The 26,751-nt window shown below is 42.0% G+C and overlaps 1 protein-coding gene across 1 annotated transcript in view; it reads left to right on the top strand.

Annotated features, from left to right (window-relative positions):
* Nucleotides 1-12,821, top strand: part of CADM4 (cell adhesion molecule 4) — a 623,347-nt gene extending 610,526 nt beyond the window's left edge. Inside the window, exons 7-9 of the mRNA XM_073601979.1 lie at nt 2,251-2,423; nt 3,179-3,307; nt 6,768-12,821. Of these exons, the coding sequence (XP_073458080.1) occupies nt 2,251-2,423; nt 3,179-3,307; nt 6,768-6,877 (412 nt within the window). The 3' untranslated portion in view covers nt 6,878-12,821. The remainder of the gene's footprint in view (nt 1-2,250; nt 2,424-3,178; nt 3,308-6,767) is intronic.
* The last annotated feature ends 13,930 nt before the right edge of the window (nt 12,822-26,751 follow it).

Below are 26,751 nucleotides of genomic sequence, written 5' to 3'. Positions count from 1 at the left end.
TAGAGGACTTGTGCTAGGAGGAGTGATATTTTTTTGTTTTGGGGGAGGCATTTGGGGAATGGGGGGTCAAAGATGTGTGCTGAGAGAGCGGATTTCAGCAGGGGGCGGATTTGTAATGGGAGGAAGGGGAATTTATGCTTAGGGGTAAGCTTGCAGATTAGTGCTCAGTTTTTTTGTGGGGAGATTTTTGCTGACACATAATGCTCATACATTTTGGGGGGTAGGGCGCAGTTTGGCATGTTTTAGATTACCTCTTCCCGGCACTGGATCCTAGTCTGAACCTCACAAAGCTATCTGACCAGTAAATTGTCACGGCACCCCACCAATCACAAGCGACCAAGGCATTTCCAGCCCCACAGCTGCACAAAAGGCATGTATACATGTGGCGGTGGGGAATGTGTTGGCCGCCTATCATTGGTGGGGCACCATAACAGCTTCCTGATGGGACAGTTCAGGCAGGTTTGGACTAGGACCCAAATACACCTGCGCTCATCCCTAGTTACATTGTACTGTCTGATCACCGGGGGAGAGGAGACAGAGGAAATGCTTCCTCCTGCCTTCAGTGGACTGGTGACATCATCTCAGCCTAGGCAAAGTCATTGGACTTAATCTCAAGTACGGACTTTTAAAGGAAAGCCTTTTTGAAAATTCATACTGTAAGCCCTGGTTCACACTGGAGCGTTTTGACATGTAATTCGACATGTCAAATCGGGGCAATTGTCGTCAATGGCACCGTCCTAATCAGTGCGCACATCTGTGGCGCTGCACCAATTTCAAAAAGTAGTTTCTGTACTACTTTTTGCAATTTTGGGCTGCGATTTACATTAAAATCTGTGCAGAAACCTGCACAGATGTTTCTGAAATCCTGGCCGAAATCGGGACTGACATGCGGGAATGAAATCGTGCGAGTTCAGCTGAACTTGCACTGCTTCATTCCCGCAGCTCAGTGTGATTCTGGGCTAAATTTATATTGGGATATGTCAAGAGTTTATTCATGTAATTACAGAAAGGTCCACACTAAAGCAACATTCCAGCCCAAACATTTTTCCAAGGCATAGGGAAGGGTATAAAAAAACTTTCTTTTTATTGCTGTGTCCCCTAAGGGAGAAAAGGTCCTAACCCTTACCTAGTCTACTAATAAATGGTATTGGTGACTGCTTACGTTCTGCCCCAGTGACCTCACAGCAAGCAAGAGGAACCCCCACACTTAAGCTACAGGCAGTAAAAACCAGACAGATATTTTAATCTATCTATTCTATCCAGAACCAACAAAAAAATTTTGACTGGCGTTTTACATGATTTAACATTACTGACCATGCCTTGTTCTGCACTGTCTTTGTTTGGAGGTGTCCATCTTAGTAAAGGCAGGGCTTTTCTTCCTCGCGTCAGAATCTCCAGCAAGGAGAACATTGAGCAGCACAGTAGTGACATCTTCAACTCTCACTCCAAATATCCTAAGAGTAGTAGTCAGAGGCAGCAGATATACAGTGATGAAGCTGTAGAAACACGAGTGCCTAGGCACTCACATACTAGGAAGTACATGGCTATTTTTCAGCGAAATTCACGACAAAAGGTAAAATGTTCCCTTTAGCATAGAAGTCTTAATATTTTACGTCCAAGCCCACTTTAAATGTGTTTGCAAGAGACCACAGATCTCACACTGCAGATATACAGCTATAAAGCTTTAGGGAAAGGAATTCCTAGGCACCCTCACATAAAAGGAAGTACGTTGCTAATTTTCAGGGTAAATTCAAGACAAAAGGTCAAAATGTTCTCTATGACATATTCAAATTTTGAGTTCAGGTCCACTTTAAATTCCACTTTCAATACTCATTAAGCTGTGCCATTTTGGTTTTAAGCCCCATCCCTTCTGCAGAGGGTTGTTGTGAGGAGGTTAGGTTGTGCAATGGTTTATGAGTGATGTGGTAAGTTTGTCACGCCATTGTCTAACACTAACCTAGTATTGCTTCCATGGTTAACAAATAGGGTGGAGGCCCACTGGATTTAACGTGGCATTTTCCCGAAATGTGACCTAGAAGATTCTTGTACTGCTTTTTCCTCCATGTTTCTGCTTCCCAGCATTATATTTTCTACTACAGTATAGGGCAGTTTAAATTGATTCTGGTCTTGCACTACTGCTAAATGCAGTCTGTTTTATCTGCTGTCTGTTCTCAGAGCTCTGTTACTGTCCCCTTTCTGATATTTTATAGGAATTAGAGCACCACTGACCATATATTTTGTTCTTGACAGGCCGACTGAGATCCTCTGGAGCCGCCTAAATGACTCATTACCAGAACGATCGCAGGTCCAGGGTGACCTCCTGACCATTCCTTCACTTAGTCTGCAGGACAACGGAACGTACAGCTGCCAGGTCTCCAACAAACATGGCCGTTCCTCAGACCAGTATGTGTTGGTGGTGTATGGTGAGTACAAAACATACCTTCAAATTGCAGTACAAGAGAAGTAAAATCAATGGAGGAAAATAAAATGTCCTTATTGCCCAACATGAAGCCAGTTATCTGATTGGTTGCTTGCTATGGACCACACCTCTGATTCTTTACTTTCTTTATTCTTGGGAGAAGAATAAAACTGCTTTTGCAATGTATTTACTATTAAAAATGTGCTTAGTATCTAATTTTATGGCATCCCTTGAAGGTGTGTCAGAGGCACCTGAACCCCAGTCAAGCTATGTATGTCTTTGACGAGCAAGGGGGACAGGTCACTTGTTCCTGTACATGTTGTGCTGGGCTGTGCCCCCCTCTCACCATCAAGCCTTACTTTGGTTAGTGAGGCCTTTGGGTAGGAGTGACAGAACATTATATACTGTGTGTTTATATATATGTGTGTATATATATATATAATATCCGATTGATAAAAATTGGTCAAAGATGACCACTAGCAATTAATGACTGGAAACTCACTTTAATCAGTGAATACACTCAAGCAAACAAAATTCCCATGTGACTTTAAAGAGATATGTCATACAAAAAGGTAAAAAAGTAACAAATTATATTCGATTTGATCAGTTACTTTGATTTAACTTAATGGTCGGTAGTCATTTTGGTCCTTGGATTTCTTGTTTGCTTTTAATGAATATTGGCTGTTGTCCTTTTGAATTCTTGTGGTCCAGGTTTTATTATTATTTAACATTTTCCCTTATGCTCCTTGTTTCTTGTAGACCCTGGAGCGATCATTGAGGCTCAGACTCAAGTTCCCTATGCCATAATAGGTGGGATTTTGGCGCTTCTGGTCTTCCTGGTCATTTGTGTTCTGATTGTCATGGTCTGGTGCTCCGTCCGACAGAAAGGTGAGTGAGTTTGTTCAGATGAAGATGGACTAGATACATGAGCAGGATGGTCAAATATGTGTCTTATTCTGTAACATTAACATCATTAATACTGGCTCAGGGGAGGCCTCAATTTCACCAGAAGGATATAATATAAGGGCACCTGGTTCCTACACTCCAAAGGTTTGCCCCCTAGCTGAAAAAAAAAGTCTTGGGACATGGTTTTCCTGACAATACTTCCACTTGTGTGGAAGCGGTGGGGTTGACTTACTAAAACTGGAGAATGCAAATTTTGGTCTAGCTCTGCATAGAAGCCAGTCAGCTTCTAGGTTTTACGGTCAAAGCTTAATTGAACAAGCTGAAGTTAAAAGCTGATTGGCTTCTGTGCGCAGCTACACCAGATTTTGCACTCTCCAGTTTTAGTAAATCAACCCCTGTGTGATTCAACCACCCTACTACAGGGCAATCTGTCTCCATGTAGGACATACCCTGGAAACTCAATCTCATTGCTCATATTTAATCTGCCACTACAACGGCCAACTCTCCAATAATTAGGCTAAACAGGGCATGGACAACTGAACCCCATTGTCTTTTCCTGGGGGTCCTAGCATTATGTTGTTCCCCTCCACTCCAGCATGTGTGATTGGCTGTCCTTAACTTGAAAGCCCAGGGCCCAACAAAATGGCCCAGAGGGGTTCGCGCATGCATCCATCCAAATGGGCATATTTCTTATTCCTATAGCAATGGTAACTATCCCCTGATTTGTGCCACAAAACATATATGATGAGGAAAGCCAACTACCTGCAGGCCTCACCTTACCAGTCCACTGGAACTACAAAGCTGTTTTACCTGTCGGGCATTTTATACTTCAAAAAAGCTTTTTTACTGCTCTGTTTTCGCAAAGAAATTAGTGTCACTGATTATTATTCCAATTCCTCTGATGCCATCACTTTGTCAATAGTGAGAAGCTCAATGGTTAGTAAATATTCACCGGAAAAGGGGATGGTGGAAAATTGGGGCCTAGACCCAAAGTTACAGTAGTCAAGCCCTTAGTAACCTGGATCAAAGGGGCACACAGAAGAAGCCCTTAGGAGTTCAAAATCTTTATTATTCAGCTGGCTGAACAGAAAAGACTACCAAAGATTTTGCCTTTGGCGCACTCTATAACCAAATACACTTGGATTTCTCAACCCAGGTGAATGTCCTCTCCTGGGTGGATCCCTGTCTTTGTGATGAGCTGCCAAATGCAGGCCAATTGGGCTCAAGTAAACTTTGTCCACATTTTGATAACCTGTGAAAATCCACGTCTAGTATCCTTTTACTACTACCATTAAGATAGAATTTGCAATCACTTTAAAATATATATATATTTTTTTACATAACACGCATGTTATTCTTACCTGCTTGGCGCAATGGTTTTGTACAGAGCATCCCTAATCCACCTCTTCTTGGGTCCCCTGTCACCTCCTCTTTGTGGTGTGCCACCATAGGAACTCAGTTCCTATTCTGGCACACCTGCGGGCTCAATCCCGAGCTGCGCTGTCTGCCTCCAGTGACATAAACAGTGCGGCTTGGCCCCGTCCCTTGCTGCCTCGTAAGAGGATTTGATTGACAGCAGCAGTAGCCAATGGCTCCCACTGCTATCAGCCTTTCCTGTATGGAGAGAGAGAGAAAGCAAAAAGAGCTGTGCTGGATCGAGAATGGGCTCAGGTAAGTATAAGGTGAGGGACTGCACACAGAAGGTTTTTCTTACCTTAAAGGTTCTAAAGTCAGAAGGTTTTCTTTGTCTTAATGCGTTAGGATAAAAAAAACTTCTGTGTGCAGCAGCCCCCCTAATACTTATCTGAGCCCCAGCGATGTTACACGAGGGCCTCAGTTGTCCATCACTCTCCCTCCTCAATGGCTGAGACAGCAGCGGGCGCCATTGGCACCCACTGCTGTCAATCAAAGTCAATGAGCCTATTAGGAGAGAGAGGGGCGGGGCTGAGCCAAGGCTCTGTGTCTAAGTGGACACACAGAGCAGTGGCTTGGCTCTGGTGCCCCCATATTATGCTGCTTGCTGTGGGGGCACTCGGCAGGAGGGAGGGGGCAGGAGTGCCAGCAAGGGACCTGTGAAGAGTATGATCAGGGCTGCTACTTACCTCCACTGTGCAGTTCGTTTTGCACTGAGTGGCCCCGATCACCGTCACCTGGGGTCCTCCCGGCGGCGCTTGCGGCTCCTCCCCACATTGGTAAACCCCCTGGGAGAAGTGCTCTCTCTGGGGGTTACCTTGCAGGCGCGCTCCCGAGTCCAGCATTTGCGTGCATAGACACAGAATGCCAGACTCTGCCCTGCCCTCTGGGTCATTGGATTTGATTGGAGCCAATGGCTGCGCTGCTATCAATTTATCCAATCAAGAGCCGAGAACCCCGGGCAGAGAGGAAGAGCGCGTCTCTACCGAGGGAACGAACAGGCTCAGGTGAGTAAAATGGGGGGGCAGTCACTGTCAGTTTTTTTCACCTTAATGCATAGGATGCATAAACCACTTGACCACTGGGCACTTAAACCCCCTTCCTAACCAGACCAATTTTCAGCTTTTGGTGCTCTCACAATTTGAATTACAATTACTCAGTCATGCAACACTGTACCCATAAGACATTTTTGTCCTTTTTTTCACACAAATAGATCTTTCTTTTGGTGGTATTTAATCACTGCTGGGTTTTTTATTTTTTGCGCTATAAATCAAAAAAGACTGAAAATTCTGTAAAAAAAAAAAAAAAAATTGTTTCTGTTAAAATGTATTGGGTAGAGTATTGCAGAGTATTGGCAGAGTAGTGCAGAGTATTGGCACTGAGCTGCACTGTGGGCACTACAGATCCAACCCACAGTGCTGCTACAAACGATCTCTCCCCCTCTCCCCTCGCACTGTTTTTATTTTTTGCGCTATAAATCAAAAAAGACTGAAAATTCTGTAAAAAAAAAAAATTCTTTGTTTCTGTTAAAATGTATTGGGCAGAGTAGTGCAGAGTATTGGCACTGAGCAGCACTGTGGGCACTACAGATCCAGCCTACAGTGCTGCTACAAACGATCTTTCCCCCTCTCCCCTCGCACTGTACAGATCGGTACAGAGAGGGGAGGGAGGAACTGGTGTCATGACATGACGCCGGTTTGTTTACAAGTGATCGCTCTGTCATTTGACGGATCGATCACATGATAAACGGCCACTACCAGTGGCCATTTACCATGATCCGTGATGCGCCGGGTCTTCCAGTCCCGGAAGTCACGGATATTTCCGGGAGCGCGCCCCAGGGGGTACGCGAGAGTGACATTCGGGGAGGACGTCCATGGACACCCTCCCAGAAGAAGCAGACCTCGCTGTAGCCATCTTTCGGCTATGGCCCGGTTGGCAAGTGGTTAAGGTGAAAGGCTACAGAACTGCATTGATTATGTATTTTTATTTCTGCCTGGAGTTCAGTATTAACCTTGCGACTTCCTTGCAGGCTCATACCTGACTCACGAAGCAAGTGGACTGGATGAACATGGCGAAGCCCGAGAAGCATTTCTAAACGGAGGCGAGAACCACAAGCGAAAGGAGGAGTTTTTTATTTAAAAGGGAAACAAACAAAAAAAAAAGACACAGAAGAAACAAATCCCAACACAGTATTAATAACCTGATTTTTTTAATTTAATCTTTCCTTTTGGAGGGTGGGCAATGGGGAAGCAGAGAAAATGTGGGGATAGGTAACCATAGAAGATGGGTAGAAGGGAAGACGGACTCAGCCTCTGCTGTAAGAGGATCAGCAGTGTCAACTTATTGCTGCGCCGCCTACAGCACAAGAGGGTCAATAACCGGGTGTAGAGACTGCTGAACGTGATGGGTGCAAGATTTAAGTGAGCATTGACTGTGGCCGTACATAGGCTCTCTAGGGCAGTTGTATTATGTGCAAATGAAATGACTGGTGTCTAAATGTAGTTTTAAGGAACAGTAAATCTAAAACAGAGAAAAAGAGATTGTTTTACATGAAAGAGCTTCTAATGGCATTCCCAAAAATGGTTGTAAAAATCCCCATACCTCTTCAGATACAATATTTATGCTGCTTTGCTGAGCACCCCTTTCGTCCTATGTGAGCTGCCATTTTGGGATGGCTTCAAAGTGGCAACCGCAATTTTCTTCTGTGTGATTATAGGACAGGAAGGCAATTATGTGTTGAAAAATATGGAACTCATTTCCATTTTAATAAAATCAAGTCTTTCATATTACCCACGTCTTTTATTAAAGACTCTTTCATATAAACCAACCTGTCTTTTATGTTTCATGGCCCACTAACAATAGTATTTTTCCAGAGTACACTTTTTGGCTTTGTACATACAGGTGTACATATGTGAATAAGCAAAGTCTACAGCAAGCTTTAATAAAGCTTCAGGCAACTTTTTAAAATTTAAAGCAAATTTCAGATCCAGAAAGAGGATGGACACGGATCTTAATGGGAGTGCTGTCTGTGAATTTAAACAAGTTACTAGCAGGTTTCTAGAAGCTTTCAACAAGCTTTAAGTAGTGCTGAAGCTTACGAAAGCCTGATATCAGATTGTTTAAAGTGACAGTCAGCACTCCCATTAAAGTGGACCTCCTAGGAATATTTATCTCTTAAAAATATTAATTGTGCTTAGGAAGTTGTCTTGAATTTGTATAAAAAATTAGCAGTGCACATCCTGTGCATTGAACCCCTATTGCTGTATATTTGCAGTGAATAAAAGGAATAATTGCTCATGTGAACTGCTAGTCTTATCAAGATGTGCGATAAGATTTGATGATGTCACTATTGTGCAGGTCACGGTTCTCCTTGCTGGAGAGAAAGCTGTACCTTAGGATTTGCAGTGCAAGGATCTCCCTTCTTCTGCTTCATTCATATGTGGATCTGTATTTTCTGCACATCTCCTGCTGCTTCTTAAATAATTCCACACCATCCTGTAGGATGGTGGCTCTGGCATGAAGAAGCAAAGCCCTGCCATCAAAAAGATGCCTACACACAGAGACAGTATAGAATAAAGCATTTAAGTCCGTATTGGAGAAAAGATCAGCTGCAGGGAGACCACTGGCAATACTGCTTGCCTCTTTAAGGCACAGCTTCCACAGTTCTGGTCCTTTCTAATATTTGTGTTTAACCTCCACAAGTTGGGACTGAAGTTTCAACAAAGCTGTTTAAGCTTTATCAAAAGCTTTGCAAATATTTTGTAATATCTTGTCGTAAATGTTGGTATTTCACAAACTAAAAACTGTATGTACAAGGCCTAAAATGATCATTTTGTAAACATGCTAAAGGGTTAAAATATAAGAAAACAGCACCATTTACTCGCAGCCTGAAATATGTGAGCATGTTCAAACTCAGTAGTCATAGCTAAAGGAAGAAACAGAGCCATAGCTATGTGTGGTGGGGGCCTATACCAAAACCATAACGAGGTCCATACCAAAACCATAATGGGGCCCCTTGTCTCTTTAATCTCAATAATGAAAGCAGTTTATCTAATGCAGTGGTTCTCAACCTCAGTCCTCAAGTACCCCCAACGGGCCATGTTTTGGGAACTTCCCTTTGATAAAATAGCTCTTATCAATACCATGTCATTCATATTGATTATAAGCAGCTGTGCAAACTAAAGGAAAACCTGAAAACATGGCCCGTTGGGGGTACTTAAGGACTGAGGTTGAGAACCACTGATCTAGTGATACAAAATACTAATTGTTTGAAAGAACTTGTATAGAGGTTCCCAAATCTTAATTGCATTCCTCCAAACCTCCAACTTTTAATAATATCCCCCAAATGTATTTGCCACATGCTTTTGCTTCCTGCATAAATTGATATATAGATTATACCATTCTGCCCCCCATAGAAGTTGCTTCTATGGGTTTAGTTACACCCTTGGCAGTGGTAGAACTTGACAGTTGGGGCACAAATCCAGGTTTCTGGGGTCTTAGATCTGCAGTTAACATTTCCTATAGACCAGTGGTTTTCAACTGCTGATATATAGGGGGCCTCAACTGCATCTCCCGAAAGCACTAAAGGGCCACATGTAATTTTTAGTATTTGTAATACTAACAAGACCATTGGTGGTGTTGGAAACCTGCTGCAGAAGATGTTAAAAACTGGGGACATATGTCTGAGACTGTAGAGATCACTGCCATTACAGCCCCTTTGCAAAGCTGTGCTCCTACTATTGGAAAATAAGCAGCAAATACCAAAGGGTCACAGGTGGTTGAACTTCAGGGCTATTAGTGGGGTCATAGAGTGCTAACTGCTAGTGCTGTTTTGTTTTACAGACACTCCCCAGCAGGCCAATAGTTTGTCTTTTTACCTAGGGATGAAATACTTTATGTGATGGGTAGGGACACTGGTAGAAGGAAAAGGGTGGGTTAAAAAGGAGGAAGAAGAGAAAAGATGGGGAGTAAAAAAGTAAATGAATCTGTGTACGGTTGCAATCTGCAGCTTTTAACAATAGATGGGGGTACCCAAGGATTCCTTAGGTCTTTTAGGACCCTAGCAACATCCCTGAGCCCCTAGGGTAGATATACTACATAAGCAGAAACAGGAAAAAAAAGGCCAAATAGGTAGCTCATTAGGATGTTTAAATCTGGGCATAGATGGATTGATATTTGGCCCGTTCAGCAGGGACCGGATGAATTTCAATCCATCTATGGCCATTCCTTTTAGAGAGGGGTCAACCTAATGATTTGTACATTTTCGCTGATCAGCGCTGCACCCGATTGGCTGATCGGAAAAAATAGAGTAATCTACGACCAGCTTTAGGTCTTTTAGGATCCTAGCAATACCCCTGACCATTGGGTAGACATATTACATGAGCTGCTACAAAAAAAGGCCAAAAAAGTAGCTCATCAGGACGCATTAGGTCTTTTAGGATCCTAGCAACATCCCTGACACCTTGGGTAGACCATATGACATGAGCAACTACAAAAAAACCAAAGAAGTTACTCATTAGTATGCTTTAGGTCTTTAAGGATCCTATCAATACCACTGACCCTTGAGTAGATATGCTATATGGGCAGCTACAAAAAAGGAGCTCATCAGGATGCTAACAGCTAGTGAAAAGAGATCATCTTCAGCCATGCTGGACCCTGGTCATAATGAAGGTGAAAGACATTAGAAAACTTGTATTTATGAGGGAAGATTTAGTTGCATCCAATGACATTAAAGCCTGGTATAGTTAATAACACAAAGGCGGCACTGACAAGCCTGGAAGGTCTTTGTTTTTGCAAGATGGGAACGCTTGGCCCCTCCTGGACATTCTGGACAGGCACCGGCGCTCCCGGTAATGACTTAACTGGGCAAGCCGGACATTCCGTCATTTGTGCCAGCCCAGGGCTCAGTATTAAGAGCATGATGTTTGTTTAATCGCCTTAATTAGGCAAAAATCAGCACAGCTTGGAGTCCCTAGCGAGGAAGGGCAGGCGGCGGGGGGAGCGAGTGCAGCCATAAGTTACAGCTTTAAACGGGAGAACGAGAGTGATTTGAGAAGCTGGGTTGAGGCGTTGTGAGCTCTGTGCATGAACCGGTTACCAGCCACTTACACCTGCCCAACCAGCCCTGCCGCCTATAGAGAACTTTTACAGTCGTTGCACACCCGTATTTGTGCCGACGTTAATCCGCGCGGGGTCTGCTTGCAGTAATTAGTTACCATCTACTTTTAGACACTTAATTTTATCACTTGTGTCAAAATAAATGCAGCAATCAGCTGCTTACAGTAGCAATCTCGAGTGTTCAGCGGGACCGAGAGAACACCCAAACGTTTCTGCCAGAGGAGCAAGTTAAAGTAATTATGTGGGAAAGCTGTGCCGAGCCACATCATTTCACTTAATGCTTCTGACTCATTGGGGGCTGTTAAAGATGTGATTTTGTGCTTCTTTCTTTTTGTTCTCTTTTGCCAAAAAAAAGGTTTTTAAAGCTGAACTCCAGATAGGCGGCTAAAAACATGGTTGCATTTTTTTTTTAAACTGTCTTAGCTGCCAAAAATAGTGAAATTTTGTTCAGCTAATCATGTGATCCAGGTATACCTGCCAGCAAGCATAGCCAGGTCTCTGACGTCCATTTCAGTTTTCCAGTACAGCTCAGTCTAAGGACTCACCTTCAGCAATGGGATTGGATATTGAAGGAGCATCACTAAACTGATGAGGTCACCACTCTCTTCGTAGTGTTCGGTTGACGAGACTGTGCAATGGCCTAATTGGTTCACAGTACTGCCCCTTTCTCTCCTAGTCCAAGTTCTGAATTACGGGAAGCTAATATAAGGACAAGTTTAGGTAGCTGTATATTAACTGCATCGTACCCACTGCCATGGTTGAAATTTGGAGTCTGGAAATGCTGAGATCACCTTAAAGTCCAAGTTTCCTCTCTAATATGCTGACCTTTTGGCTTCAGTTCTTTTTTTTTTCACTGAACAAATATGCAGCTAAGGTCTTCTGACTTTTCTGATCTGCATACTTGCTCATTAACTCAAAGTACTAAGGCCAAGACATCGGCTTAACAGATAGGCAACCAGCATTTAAAAATGGGGTCAGCAATGAAGGCGCCCATTATTAATGGCAGGCTTTCAATGAGATTACAAATTTTCAGTTATGTATTATTTAAAATAAACTTGTATGGAGGGGTAAAGGGTAGCAATATATGCAGGTTTCAGAGCCAACACCCCCGATCCTTGCTTTACTAATGAGCCAATGACCTAGAAGGAGCAATCAAAACTCCCAACATGTATTCAGCAATTGAGTAGTGAAGTGTGGATAAAGACCACTCCAGAGCCTGCAGCTTTAGAAACAAATGATGTAAAAGGCTAGATGAGTACAATCGCTCTACCTCTAATACAGAATGCCCAGTTTGGTGCAGAGAGCATACAAATTATGCATTAAACATTTTATTTATTGATCATGTCAGAAATTCTGATTAATTCGCCCTCCCGGTCCATTTTAGGACCACAGGATGATTTAGTCTTTATGTTGTATAGATGGGCGAAGTAGGTGGGCTTGAGTAGTTTGGCAAGAGAAAACTTGACAAAAACTGCGTCCTCAGCCAATAAGTGACCAAGAGGTATTTTTTGTACTTGCAGGGTCTTTAAATGGGGGGGGGGGGACTGTGCATGTATTGGAGAGATGTACTGCGTTTGTTTTGATTAAAATTTTGTCTTAACATATGCTTTACTATATACTATACACACCATTAAAAAGTCAATCTTGTCTACATCCCCCAGGGAATCAAGTATCATTACCACACATAAGGAATCCTCCTACTCGTTTATTGCCTATATATAACAATACTCATTATAGATATCAACTACAAGGCAATTAAGCCTATTACTTTCATTAGCTACTGTATATGTCACATACATATTGTAATTAGCATCTTTACGATATGTAGCAATATTGAGCCTTATTTAAACAGAGAGCAACATACAAAAATGAAGATAGAAACCTAGAAAATTGACAGCAAAGAAGAGTGGTCCACCGAGTCTTTATTTTATTTTTATTTTTTTAAAATTATACATATGTTTGCATTTTTTTTTTTTGGTGGTGGGGGGGGGGGGGGTGGTTAACTTTTATATCTAAGCATAGATCTAGAGTTTTATCTGAGTGTAGATCTAGGTTTGTCCCAGAATTGCATCCCATCTATAGTATTTAGTCTAATCCACTTTTTGAAGTGTTCAAGATAAAAATCAGACCATAGGGCATCAATTCACATATATTAAAGGTACTAATTACAATATGTGTGTGACAGAGAGCCAATAAAAGGTAATAGGTGTAACTACCGTGCGGTTGAAATCAATAAAGATTGTTGCCAACAAACGAGGAGGATAATACTTTACGTGTGGTATCGCAACTGAAGGTACGCGATTCTCCTTTCATCGTAGACCATATGTGTTTATATATATATATATCTCCCTTCAAATGTTGAAGTAAATAGTTAATTGTCATGAACGTGTAATTGTGTCATATTTTGAGACAATTCTTCAACAAAATTTGTCTTTAATTCCCCTAAATGGGATATTTGATTTCCATTGCTACCCCAACTCCTCCAAATAGCATCTCTGCCTGTAAATGTACTCCACCATTTGCCATACTACAGATTTCTAAAGAATATCCAAAACACTCTTTATGAATTCCAAAGATTGTCTTTTTAATTTTGTGTATATTTTATTTACTCCAGAGTTCAGTTGGTTAATAGAGTAATTTTCACAGGTTCCCTTTTGGTCCCTAAACCTAGAGATGAGAAATACTCAGGGAAGAATTAGGGACACTGGCAGAAGGAAAAAGTTGGGGTAAAAAAAAAAAGGAAAGAGAAAGGATAGGGAGAGGAAAAAGAAAAAAATTTAATATGTGCTGTTCATGGTTTTCTAACTAGATGGGGGTACCCAAGGATGCCTTAGGTCTTTTTTGATCCTAGCAATACCCCTGACCCATTAAGTAGATATAGTACATGAGTAGCTACAAAAAAAGCAGCTCATTGGGATGCCTTGGGGCATTTTTGACCCTAGCAACACCCCTGGCCCTTAGGTAGATATACTACACGAGTAGCTACAAAAAGACCAAAAAGTAGCTCATTGGGATGCCTTAGGTCTTTTAAGATCCTAGCAACATCCCTGACCCTTGAGTAAAGATATACTACAAAAACAACCACAAAAAAGTAGTTCATGAGAATTCCTTAGGTCTTTTAGGATCCTAGCAACATCCCTGACCCTTGGGTAGATAATTACATGAGCTGCTACCAAAAAAAGCCAAAAAAGTAGCTCATTGGGATGCCTTAGATCTTTTTTGATCCTAGCAATACCCCTGACTGTCATTGAGATATACTACGCAAGAAGCTACAAAAAAAGACAGAAAGTAGTTCTTTGGGATGCCTTTGGTCTTTTAGGATCTAGCAACACCCCCTGACCCTTGGGTAAAATATACTACAAAAAAGTAGTTCATAAGAATTCCTTTAGGTCTTTTAGGATCCTCGTAACATCCCTGACCCTTGGGTAGATATTTACATGAGCTGCTACAAACAAAAAGCCAAAAAAGTAGCTTATTGGGTTGCCTTAGGTCTTTCTTGATCCTAGCAATACCCGTGACCCTTAGGTAGATATACTACATGAGAAGCTACAAAAAAAAGCCAGAAAGTAGCTTATTGAGATGCCTTGGGTCTTTTAGGATCCTAGCAACAGCCCTGGCCCTTGGGTAGACATCCTACATGAGCAACTACAAAAAAAGGCCAAAAAAAGTAGCTCATCAGAATTTCGTAGGTCTTTTTGACCCTAGCAACATCCTTTACCCTTGGGTAGACATACTAGTTGAGCAACTACAAAAAAGGCCAAATAAGTAGCTCACAAGGCTGCTAACAGCAGATGAAGAGGATGATCTCTTCAGCCATGCTGGACCCTGCTCATAATGGTAATTGTGACCAAGGAGTCAATTGCATATGCAGAGATAAAGACTGGTACAGTGTAGGTAATAACACAAAGGCAGCACTGCCAAGCCTGTAAGGCCTTGCTTTATGCAAGATGAGAAAGTTTGGCCCCTCCTGGACAGGCATTGGCGCTCTGGGTAATGTCTTAGATAGCCAGCAAGCTGGGCAAGTTGGATGCTCCGTTATTTGTGCCAACCCAGGGCTCAGTATTAACAACATGTTTGTTTAATCACCTTAATTAGGCAAAAATCTGCATATTATTATGTCTGTGCGTGGTTTCCTCCAGAGTATAGTTGGTTACTCTGTACTGTTGTTCTTGATATCTTTAAAAACAAGCTGGCATAGTTATTTCCAGAAACTTCTGTCCTGACAGGTTCCCGTTAAAAACTCAGTCAAAGAATAAAATGTGTTCTTGGCAGTGAACAAGAAATGCCTTATCATTAGCTTAATCAGATCCTAATCACAGCAAATTTCTGTCTCATTGCTGGGAATTAGATGCTGGGTATTTGTGCTGTTTTCTATATTTTACCTTCCTTGATTAACTCCCTTGGCTGGTAACTCCAGCTAAAATGTGTTATCTTCTTTTCTTTGGATAGAATTGGGAAGGATTAAAGCCTCTGTCAAGTTTTTATTATCCTTGTTCCCATTGAAAAGATTTACACTTGCTTCTTATTAGGATGGGAAATTGTACTGTATGTAACCCCCAAAATCAGATTTTCCGTAGGTTTGGCATCATGTCTCCTTGTATACAGTTTTCTGGAGCACATTGTTTTGTGAATTTATTGCAAAGTTTCTTTCCAAGCAATTTCTTTTTGCAGGCTGAACTACTGCCTCACATAAGAAGCAGTGGCCTACTGTGTGAGCTTCTATCAGATAGGCAGCCCAAAAGCCAAAACTGAAGGTGCTCACAAGGCAGGCTCGACAACGCTGATGCCAGTTGTGATCTAATGGCTTAGTGTTGTCAGCCTGCAACAGGAAGTGGTATTATTGGCAGGATCTCTAGGTCAAAGAAACGTTGCAACAGATTCAGAAAAAAAAAAAAAAAAAAATTGTATAAAGCTGAACTCTGGCCAAAATTTTTTTAGGCCATTGGCGCTGTAAAACTAAATGAACTCCAATGAAACATGTGATCAGTGCTGTGTTATTTAAAATGATACTAAACACACCTTGTTTGTCCCTTCTTTTTCTGTATGTGGATGAAGGCACTGTAATTATTTTAATAAAAAAAAAAAAAAACATCTTTTTCCTAATCGATATACAGCTGTCACATGACCCAGCTCTCTCCCAGCCTGTCTGCAGGGAAACATAAGCAGGAGGAGCTTCTAGTCCTCTGCTGCTGGTCACATGTTCAAAAAAAAAGCCTTTGGAATACAGAGTAGAATTAAATAATATCAATAAACTGTTTTAAATTGTTATACAAATATATATATGAAATCAAATCTTTATTATTATTTTTTTGGCAATAACATGGTGTGGATGGATTTCTGCCAGTCACAGGCTGTGTCACGCCCCTCCTCCAGCCTATGTCTTAGACTAAGGGCCCTTTCACACTGGGGCGGGGGGCGGTAAAGCACCGCTATTGTAAGCAGCGCTTTACCGTCGGTATTCGGCCGCTAGCGGGGGTGGTTTTACCCCCCCGCTAGCAGCCGAGAAAGTGTTAAAAACCACCGCAAAGCGCCTCTGCAGAGGCGCTTTGCCGGCGGTATAGCCGCGCTGTCCCATTGATTTCAATGGGCAGGAGCGGTATATACACTGCTCCTTCATCGCTCCGAAGATGCTGCTAGCAGGACTTTTTTTCCCGTCCTATCATCGCACAGCTCCAGCGTGAAAGCCCTCGGGGCTTTCACATTGGAGACAAAGCAGCGGCACTTTCGGGTCGGTTTGCAGGCGCTATTAGCAATAGCGCCTGCAAACCGCCTCAGTGTGAAAGGGGCCTAAAAGAGAGGTAAAGCCTCCATCAATCTACATGCAATATCCCACCCCCATTGTGTTTAGCTAGTTAGTGGGCATGGAGGAGGAAGGAGGGAGTGGGCTGTCATTGACCACTGTGTATAAGCCCACATGTGTAACTCTATAGTCACATGGGCTGCTCAGATGTGATAGGGAGGAAATGCTCAGCATAGAAACTCACTGAAAACTGAGCATGTGCAGAGCTGCCAACACTGCTCTGCAAAATTCCCAACTGTATTGGGGACATGGACAGAAGGGGGAGATAGAGAGCAGCAGGATCAACCAGGTTTTTTGCAGAATACAGAAAACGAATCTCATAGTGACAGAGTATGAAAAGCATGTAATACAATATTTATTGATAATTTGTTATGTTATGGGTTTAGTGACACTTTAACACTCTTACTTTCATTCCCAACCATCCGATGCTGAAACTTAGTTCCAACTGGAGTACACAGATCACAGCGGGTCACTTGCTCTGCAGCTCACCCATTTCGAAACTTTGAATGTCTTGCATGAGAGAACATGGTGTTGATCTTCTCCTCCAATCACAGAGCAACTTGCATTCACAGAAAAAAAATGCAAGACAGTTTCAGAATAGAAGCACTGCATTAAATACGAGGCGTTCATTGATTGGAGGAGGGGAGAATGTTGTGTTTAGCTGCACCTCCTCCAATCACAGAATGCTTTATATTTATTGAAAAGAATGCCAGACTGCTTCAGAATGGGCAAGTTGGAGATCATGCGACTCGCTGACTGTACTGTACAGGGATAGTGGAAAGTAAGAGTATTACATAATACAGCAGTGTCCACACTACAGTGCAAATGGCCAAAAACTGTTTTTTGCCAGAGTTCAGCTTTAACAAAATGGTATATAATGGGGCATGATGCCATACATACAGAACAAGGCCTCTTGCACATGGACGCCTGAGCAACATACAGTCCCTGCCTGGAAAGCCAAGGTGCTGCATACAGCCTCCCATGGACATGAATGGCTGTGCGTGGCTGTACTCGGGTAAATGCTGGTGCTATCGTCAACACAAGTAAATGCAAAAAATAGAATTTTAAAATTTTTTGCATACACCCATATCTATGTGAGCACTGGTATATACCTGAGCACAGCCCTGTACAGTTATTCATGTCTATGGACAGCTGTACGCAGCATCCTGGGTGTTCCAAAGGGGAAATTTACCTTGCATGGGCCAATAGGCCTAATGGCCAGGTTCTGACCATGTTTTATTTATTTTTTATATTTTTGCCTTCCTATCTCAATAACAGCTGCATGTCCCATATCTTGTACAATCCTCACAAGGACAGGGAGTGAAGGGAAAAGCTAACCAATGGGGTCAGAGAAATTGTACCTGATATAAAATATAACTTCTTCCCATTCTACCCAAAAAAAAACTAAAAACAAAAATTTCAAGAAGCTTCAAAGATTTTGAATAATTAAGAGCATCTTAAATCTAATTTTAGAATGTGGGCCTTGTTACATCTATGAATTAAATTAAAGTAAACAAACAATTGCCCCAACCATACAGAACCTCCCTCGCTCATAGCCAGTTAAATTTACAGCCTGCCTGAGGCCTACCAACCGCAGCCGCGGCCATTTTGACTGAGCCAACATCAGCGGTGAACTCATCCCATTGAGAATGGCTTCAGAAAAATGGCTGCCTCCGTACAGCCGAGAAGGCGCTCACGAACGCCGAAGCCTGTAGTGAAGAAAATATTTCGTTTTTAAAATGTATTTTCTTTTTTTTTTTTAAAGATTGTCACGTTCTGCCTCGCCCGTGAGCGGTTTATATTTGTGGTGGCGTTTCTATTTATTGATGGGATATGATGCAGGTTATGTCCAGAGGATGAAATCACAGTCTGATCCCACGCCTTCTTTATATAATTCATGATATTTATGAGACCGTTGGGAGCCAACAAAACTGCTTTGTAACAGCACTTCCTGTTTGGACAGGAAGTCAGTGACTGGGGCTGTGTTATATTGTCTGTTTCTTTTTTTTTTTTTTTTCTTAGTGGGGGGTGGGGGATGGATGTTTTTTTTTTCTTTTTCTTTCCTTGTGCCGTGTTTTTTTTTTTTGTTTTTTTTTTAAATTAGCTTTCTTAAGTTTTTTTTACTCGTCATTTTTTTTTTTTTTAATTTTTCCTATTTTTAAATTTTTACACCCAGTTGTCTCTTGTTGTTTATTGTTAACTGTAAACCTTTAAAAAGCCATGAACCTAGGGGAAATTATTATATAAATATATATATGTAAATAATAAATATAGCGTTGAAAAGTCAATTTCTGGAGGCGGGAGCACAGGCGCGCCGCCGTCATGAAAGAAAACAAAAAAAGCACCCAGTTAGTGTAACTGTGCCATCTTATTTTATATATTTTTTTTTTTTTCGTTTTTTCTGATCCGTGTATTGCTTTAACTCTTTTGCTGTTGGTAGAGTAACCCCCCCTGTCAGCAAAAGGGCTAACCCGCTTGTATCCGGCCTGAAAGCCATAATACGTTTAACAGCACAATGTCCGGTTCTACAGATCAGGAAACGCAAGGGAGAAGTGGCCATTGATGGAACTCTTCAGCCAACTGAGCCTGTGATAGTACAGGACGTTTTGGCAGGAACTCTGAGACCCTTTTCTTTTTTTTTTTTTTTGTCCCCCCTATTTTTACGCTGAATACTGTGTACAATCTCACTCGTTTTAAACAGATGTGGTCTCTCAGGGTTTTATTTGAAAAGTCGCTCCCTGTTTAAAAAAAAAAAAAAATGCAGTTACCGGCCTTGTTGTGGAGTTAGAGGCAGAGGGGATATTCCAGCCCTATTTACTCATTGTGCGTGCGTGTGTATGTGTGTGTGTGTGTGTGTGTGGAGGGTTGGGATAAGGCAAAGTCGAGGGGGCTTTGTGTATTTTCTTTTTTTTCTTTTTTTATTATTTTTTTTTTTTGATCCTTAGTGTCCCCTCTTTCCTCTCTCCACCTCTCCCCCTCCATGTTTCTGTCATCTCACAGCTTGTCCAGAGCACCAGTTTTTTGTACACCATGTACCAAAAAAATGTTAAAAAAAAAAAGGAAAAAAAAAACCCACAACAAACGAGCGGACAGATTAAAAAAAAACTAATATGAAAATGGAAAAAAAAAAAATAAAGTTCATGTTTAGTTATATGGCTGTGTTGAATGTTTTTGAATTTGTTGAAGTCCTCAATGGATGCTGTCACAGAATATGAGGTAAGCAGCCATTTTCTAATGGTGACCACAAGCTCCTGTGCCTAAAGGACCAGTGTTTTTTTGGGCTATATATATACAGAATTATATATATATATATATATATATATATATATATATATATATATATATATATATATATATATATATATAATTCTGATTACCCAGATCTTGGAGTTGACAAATTTTTTTAACCAATCTCTGATCTGTGCAATTATGTTTTTGTCAATCATTTTCTAATGGAGACTACAAGCTCCAGTGCCCGATGGCCTGTGTTCTTTGGGCACAAAGGTTGGCATGGTTGGGAACCCCAGTAAGATATAATTCAGAACACCCAGACCTCGGGGGTGCAGGGTTGAGGAATCGTTTAACCAATCTCTGATCTGTACAATTATGTTTTTGTTGAAAAATCTAAAGGGTAAGCTATCATTTTCTAATGGAGACGGCAAGCTCCAGTGCCTGGGGACCGATGTTCTTTAGGTACAAAGATTGGCGTGGTTGGGCACTCCAGTGTGATATAATTCTGAAAACCAAGACCTTGGGATGCGAAGTTAAGGAATTTTTTAACCAATCTCTGACTCCATATTTTTGTCAAAAAAATGAAGGCATAGTTCTCTTATACCAAGTAACCACCTATGCAAGTAAGGAGCATCTGTAGATAGAAACAAACTCTGCAGGTTTGACCAAAGTTGAATAATGCCCTCTCTATATAGATGTAGGCCATTTATTTACCTATCTTCTGAAGCCTAACTGATGAACTCCCAGAGATGGTATCATCCCATCCTGCCTTATAGGCCAATAACATACCTCCCGAAGCCTTGTAACCTTCCAGAGATGGCATCATCCCATCCTTGTTGCTGAGTTTCTAGCTGTTACTGTTCACCCCTACCATCACAAGAGCAAGCTCTCAGCCGCTAAGCTCAGAGCTACTATGTCATGGGAGAGAGAGCTCATGTAATGGTGGAAGTGAACTGTAACATCTGAAAGTCTCTTAGCAACGTCCTAGCATGGGATGATGGAATCTCTGGCAGTTTTTCAAATAGGCTTCAAGAGGTACGTAAACGGCCTACACCTATAGCAAGGACATTATTATTCAACTTTAATCAAAGCTACACTACTTGTTTTTATCTACAGACACCCCATAGACGCATAGGCAGTTTTTTGGTAAAGGTTTGTCTTTAAGGCCAGATGGGTCAAACACAAAGTAGAGCAGAATAAGAGCCCATTTACACGCTAGCATTGTGTTAATGCACATTAAATTTGTTGCTATGATGATGTTCCATTTATTTGAACGGCAGCCCAACAGACCTTGACAAAGGACATGCATTGCAGCGTAACAAACATCCAATGTGTTGCCAAAAAATGGTGCATGCAATCAATGCACATCCATTGCAAGGTGCGTTGTGGTACCTTTTACAATGTATGAGACCCCATTGTACCAAAGCATATAGCGTGTGTTGCCACAAAGCCATGGTGTGAATGGGCTCTAAAACCTTGTCTTGAACATGCTTAGCATTTGACCTACCAGATCATGTATGTATGTATATATATGTATGTAAACCCAAAATCTATAAATAATAATTTTCCTTTGGGACTAATAAAATATGATAAATACGTTCTCAGTAGACACTGGATACAGATTTGTGGCTCTGTTGCAAAGAAATTTAAGTATCATTGCTTTTGGCTGCCATGCCATTCGTATGTATTGGCCATTGGTATGTGCATTCCTCCTACAGACTGCTAGACAGCCCAATGGTCAACTAGAGGAGCTCACATGGCAAGCTGACCACATTGCTGTGACTTGAAAGGCAACAGTCTAGCATTGTTGGCTTGCAACAGAAAGTGTTGTTACTGCCAGATTCTATAGCAGCCGTCAATAAATTGCAGACCACGGTCTGGACACGGACAAAGTTTTTCTTCAGCCGCTTCTAGTGGTGTCTGGTGTTTTTTTTTTCCTGCCTCTTAAAGGGGTTGTAAACCCTCATGGTTTTTCACCTTAATGCATTAAGGTGAAAAACCTTCTGTGGTGCTGCAGCAGCCCCCGTTTTATTTACCTGACCCCGATCTTTCTCCGGCCGGGAACGAGCACACCAGCACTAGCTTATGTGTCGTGTCCTGATTGGATAGATTGATAGCAGCGCAGCCATTGGCTCCCGCTGCTGTCAATCACATCCAGTGACGCGGCGCCAAGGGCGAGTCCTGCATTCTGTGTGACCAAGGAGAGCGCTTCTCCAACGTGGACACTCGATGCAGGGAGGAGCCACCAGCACCACTGAGGGACCCCAGAAGAGGAGAATCGGGGCCACTCTGTGTAAAACAAGGTTTTACAACCCCTTTAACTCCCTTGCATGTTAACCTATGTATCCATGCACATATAGATTTTTTTTAGGTTTTATTGTCAAAGCTTAATTAAAAAAGCTGAAGTTAGAAGCTGATTGGCTACCATGTACAGCTGCACCACATTCTGAGTGCTCCAGTTTTAGTAAATCTTCTCCATGGAGGCAGAAAAAAACCCTACTGCCAGTGCATTCTGGAGTAGCGGCATTTTGGCAGAAAATAAAAACCGCTTGGCGCGCAATAACGCTAGGCCTGTTTACCACTTGAGTGTTAATTCATGGTGGTGGTCAGCATAAAGGACTATTCCAGCCAATTAAATTAATTATTACCCCAAACGGTTAGCGCGCCTAAACACGTTTAACGCGTTTACAAGTGTTTTTTTTTTTTCTGCCAAAATGCTGTTTCCAGAGGGAAAGGTGTCTAGAAAAGAATAAGAAACATCCAATGTGGATAAGGCCTTGGGCTTTCTATCAGGTCTGTGGGAGGCATGCACATACCTGATACACATTCCAATGACCAACTGAAGGAGTGTCTCTGGCAGGATGCCAATGCTAACGTAAATTGCATGGTAGCGGCCTAATGTTTTTAGCCTGAAACAGGGTGTGGTGTTCCCGGAAGAAGCTCCATGAAAGAAACATTGCAACAAATTCATAAGTGTATACAGCGAGGCATGATGCCAAACATATTGGAAAAAAAAAGATTTTGGGTTTACATACACTTTACAGTCCATTTGCACTTCTGCAATTAAATGTCAGAACCCCCCAACTATATGTTTGTGTGTTCCCATTCACACAGTATGCCAAAAAATAATTGAGAAAAAAAATTCTTACCTTTCTAGTTGTTTCTTTGGTGCAGGATTATATAACAAGACTACAAGCTACTCTGAACAATTTCATAGAATTAGAAGGGCAAACAGAGGGAAAAGAGCGTTACCATACAATGTACCAACCAGCCTTTGTTAGAACAGACAGTGTGCATATCTAGTTTACAACTGATAATAAAGGTCTACCAGCACAATACAGGCAGGGTTATATAAGTAGTATTAAGTATAACTAAAGGCAAAACTTTTATTTACTTTTGGATAGAGTGGAGAGGGATTAGAATGCTTTCCAGTTTTTATTGCTCTCTGTGCCCCCCTGTCAGGGAGATTCACCATCTCTATTGTCCTGTTTACCATTAATATTGAAAGTAAAAGAAAATCCCCAATTTTTGGGTTGTCCCCAGAAAAGTAATAGAGGGGAGATCTTCCAATGGGGACACTAGTTCTGGTGACCTGAAGATCCCCAAGGAATTCCCTGAATTTGCATGGATTTCTTCTCACTTCCTGTTTGGCTATGGGACAGGAAGTGAAGGGAAATCCCTGCAATGGGACACAGATTAGGGGAAAACTTAGACAGGGGTTATAACCCCTCCCTTGCTCTATCCAAAATGAAAAAAAAAAAAGTTTTGCCAATAGTTCCAATTTAATTATAGTGAACCTAACTCCACAGCCCCCTCTTTAGAGGGTCACTCAATGTGGCCCCCCACCCCCAAAATTCCTCCCCTTCTGACAGCATGCAGGGGTTCAGCTCCCCGCAGCAGCGGTCAGATTTAAAAGCAGTGCAGCTTTTTGGTGCTCTGCCTGTGCACCCATGTCATTCATTCACAGTAGGGTTGCCACCTCATCCCTTTAAACCCGAACACATATGAATTACACAGGTTCTGTTGCTAATTTAATGTAGATCAGGCACCAAGTGAGTTTAATTACCACCTTAATCAGCCACAGAGCCTGTGTAATTATTACGTGTTCGGGTTGAAAGGGATTAGGTGGCAACCTTAATGCACAGAGATCTGCCACCATGGCAGACAGATTTGTAGTATTCAATGGGACACAAGTGCAGTGATTATCGCCTCACTTCCTCCAGCTCTCCAACAGAAAGCCCGTACCTCCCTACAGATAAGACCCCTTTCATGCTGAGGCGTTTTTCAGGCGCTTTTGGGCTAAAAATGGCGCCTGAAAAACGCCTCCCCTGCAGCCCCAGTGTGAGAGCCCGAATGCTTTCACACTGGGGCGGTGCGCTTGCAGAATGTTAGAAAAAGTCCTGCGAGCAGCATCTTTGGACCGCGCCTCCACTGCCCCTGCCTATTGAAATGAATGAGCAGCGCTTCGGCAGCGATGCTTTTTGGGCGCTATTAACCCTTTCCTCAGCTGCTAGCTGGGACTAAAAGCGCCCCGCTAGCGGCCGAATAGCGCAGCTAAAACAGCAGTAAAACGCTGATAAAACTAGCGGCACTTTGACGCTAAAGCCCTGCCCCAGTGTGAAAGGGGTCTTAGGATCTGGAAGAGGAGACTGCAGGAGCCTTGCATTGCACCTGCACCCCACTGATCGTGATTGCAATATTGTGCAGGCTCATTTGCATAAAAATAATAATAAAGGCACGTTTAAAAAAAAAAATTGTGCCTTTATTATTTTTTTGCAGTTGAAGTTGGTTTAACCATTACAAAGCAGAGGGAAACTAGGTAAGACTTCTCTGATGGATTTTTAATCAACTAAGGTAATGAGCAATTTTCAATTTTTTTTAAAGATATACTATGCGAACATGTAACAAACATCAAGTAGGCGGTATCCCAATTTGCCTGCAAAAGTGGAAATACACTTTAATTATTTGTATTATATCCATTATTTACACAATCGCAGTATGAAAAAACATATGTTAGCTCGTGTTATATCGCACCCCAAAGTCCAAAAAACTGCACCTGGGAACACACCAACTGGCATTAAGGTTACCGAGAACTGCAGTGTGCACTTAGGGCTCGTTCATAAAGTTTGTTTAAAAAAAAAAAAAAAGTAAACAGTGTGATGCGCCGGTATCGGCACATTAACACTTTGCTGAACTGGACCAAACACCAGCCGCTGAGTTGCAATGCAGCGGATGGTGTACAGTCCTGCCAGAGTCCATGTTCCTTAGAGTTCTATCAGCTGGCATGTGGTGACCCGCAAATTGCTGAAAAAAAAAAAGTACTTTGTTTTAAGGCACCCCCCCCCCCCCACACACACACACACACACTACTCCAACATAGCGTTGTGAACCGGCCACACCAGAGACTAGGCATTTTGCCTTGTTTTGTGGTAGGGGTGCGGTGTGACTGCGCTGAAATAGTCGCCAAACACAGTCCCACCATACTTTGTGTGAGTGGACCCTAAGGCCTGATTCACACCTATGCAGTTTTAGTGCTTTTTGCATTTTGTAGATTTGCACTACAGTCCATTTAACATGGTTTCCTATGGAACACGTTCTGTAGAGCAAATCTGCAAAATGCACTAAAAATTCACAGGTGTGAATCAGGCCTAAAGCTGGATACACACTTTACAATTTTCTTTCGATTTTTTTCCTTTAAATTTACCAAAACCATATAATATAAGGTTCAAACCTAAACTCTTTCAATTTGTATGCAATCAGGCAGGCCCCTTGCACTACATAGTTGAAGGTAAATCTAAAGGAAATCGAACAACAAAAGTTGTATAGTGTGTATTCAGCTTTAGGAGGAATTCACTAAAACTGGTGCAGCTCTGCATAGTAACCAATCAGCTTCTAACTTCAGCTTGTTCATTTAAACTTTTGACAATTAAACCTAAAAGCTGATTGGTTACTATGCACAGCTGCACCAGTTTTCGTAAATCTCCCCTTAGGCTGGCCGCACATTATACAATTTTCTTGTACAGCTTTCCTTTTAGATCTACCAAATCCATATGAGGTCAAATTAAACACTTTCTATTTGTATGCAGTCAGGCAGGCCCTTGCACTACATAGTTGAAGGTAAATCTAGAGAAAATTTGAATAAGATAATTGTATGGTGTATGGCCAGCTTTAGTGTGTCAAGGTGCTATTCAACTTCAATGGCACCACAGTGTACCAACATGTGCATGGTGCATTACTAAAAGCAAAGGTGTGATTCTGGCTTTTATTACACGTAAACCATATTTTTAAGGATTCTTTCCAATATAACCTGGTGATTCTACGATGAAGGTCCTTCTTCAGGCTCTCCATGTTATAGGGTGACCGTTATTTTCCAGTTAGACTCCTCCATTGTCAACTGTCACATAGGCTCCCAATGGGGACTCCAAGCAGCCACATCTACACTTATTGCACAGGGACGGTCCACTGTTGCTGCCATTAGGAAGCCGGCCCAGAGCAATGATGTGCAAGGAGTACAGGAAGTGGCTGAGAAAAACTGAAGGAGAACAGCAGCCTCAAGTTGGCAAAAGATACAAATAATTTTCTTAAGAAGAAAAGAAAACCTGGAAATAGTTTTTGGCACACAGTAGAAAACTAAATTTTAGTGAAGGTTTACATCTACATTACCTCCACGAATCACTAACCTTTGGTCCTGCAGCTCTTGAAGACCTATGATTTGCTCCATGCCAATGGATGTCATGCACACTGGAATTATGTCCAACTGTCATCAGACTAAAGCCTCGTACACACAATCAGATTGTTGGCAGGGGGATTGTCTGTTGACAGACTGTTGTCTTAAAATCTGACCGTTAGAACGCTCCTTCTGACA

Source organism: Aquarana catesbeiana, linkage group LG10 (genome assembly GCF_042186555.1).
Source record: "Aquarana catesbeiana isolate 2022-GZ linkage group LG10, ASM4218655v1, whole genome shotgun sequence".
In the NCBI taxonomy this organism is placed as follows: Eukaryota; Metazoa; Chordata; class Amphibia; order Anura; family Ranidae; genus Aquarana; species Aquarana catesbeiana.
Note: the sequence above shows the minus strand (reverse complement) of the source record. Positions and strands in the feature narration are given on the sequence as shown.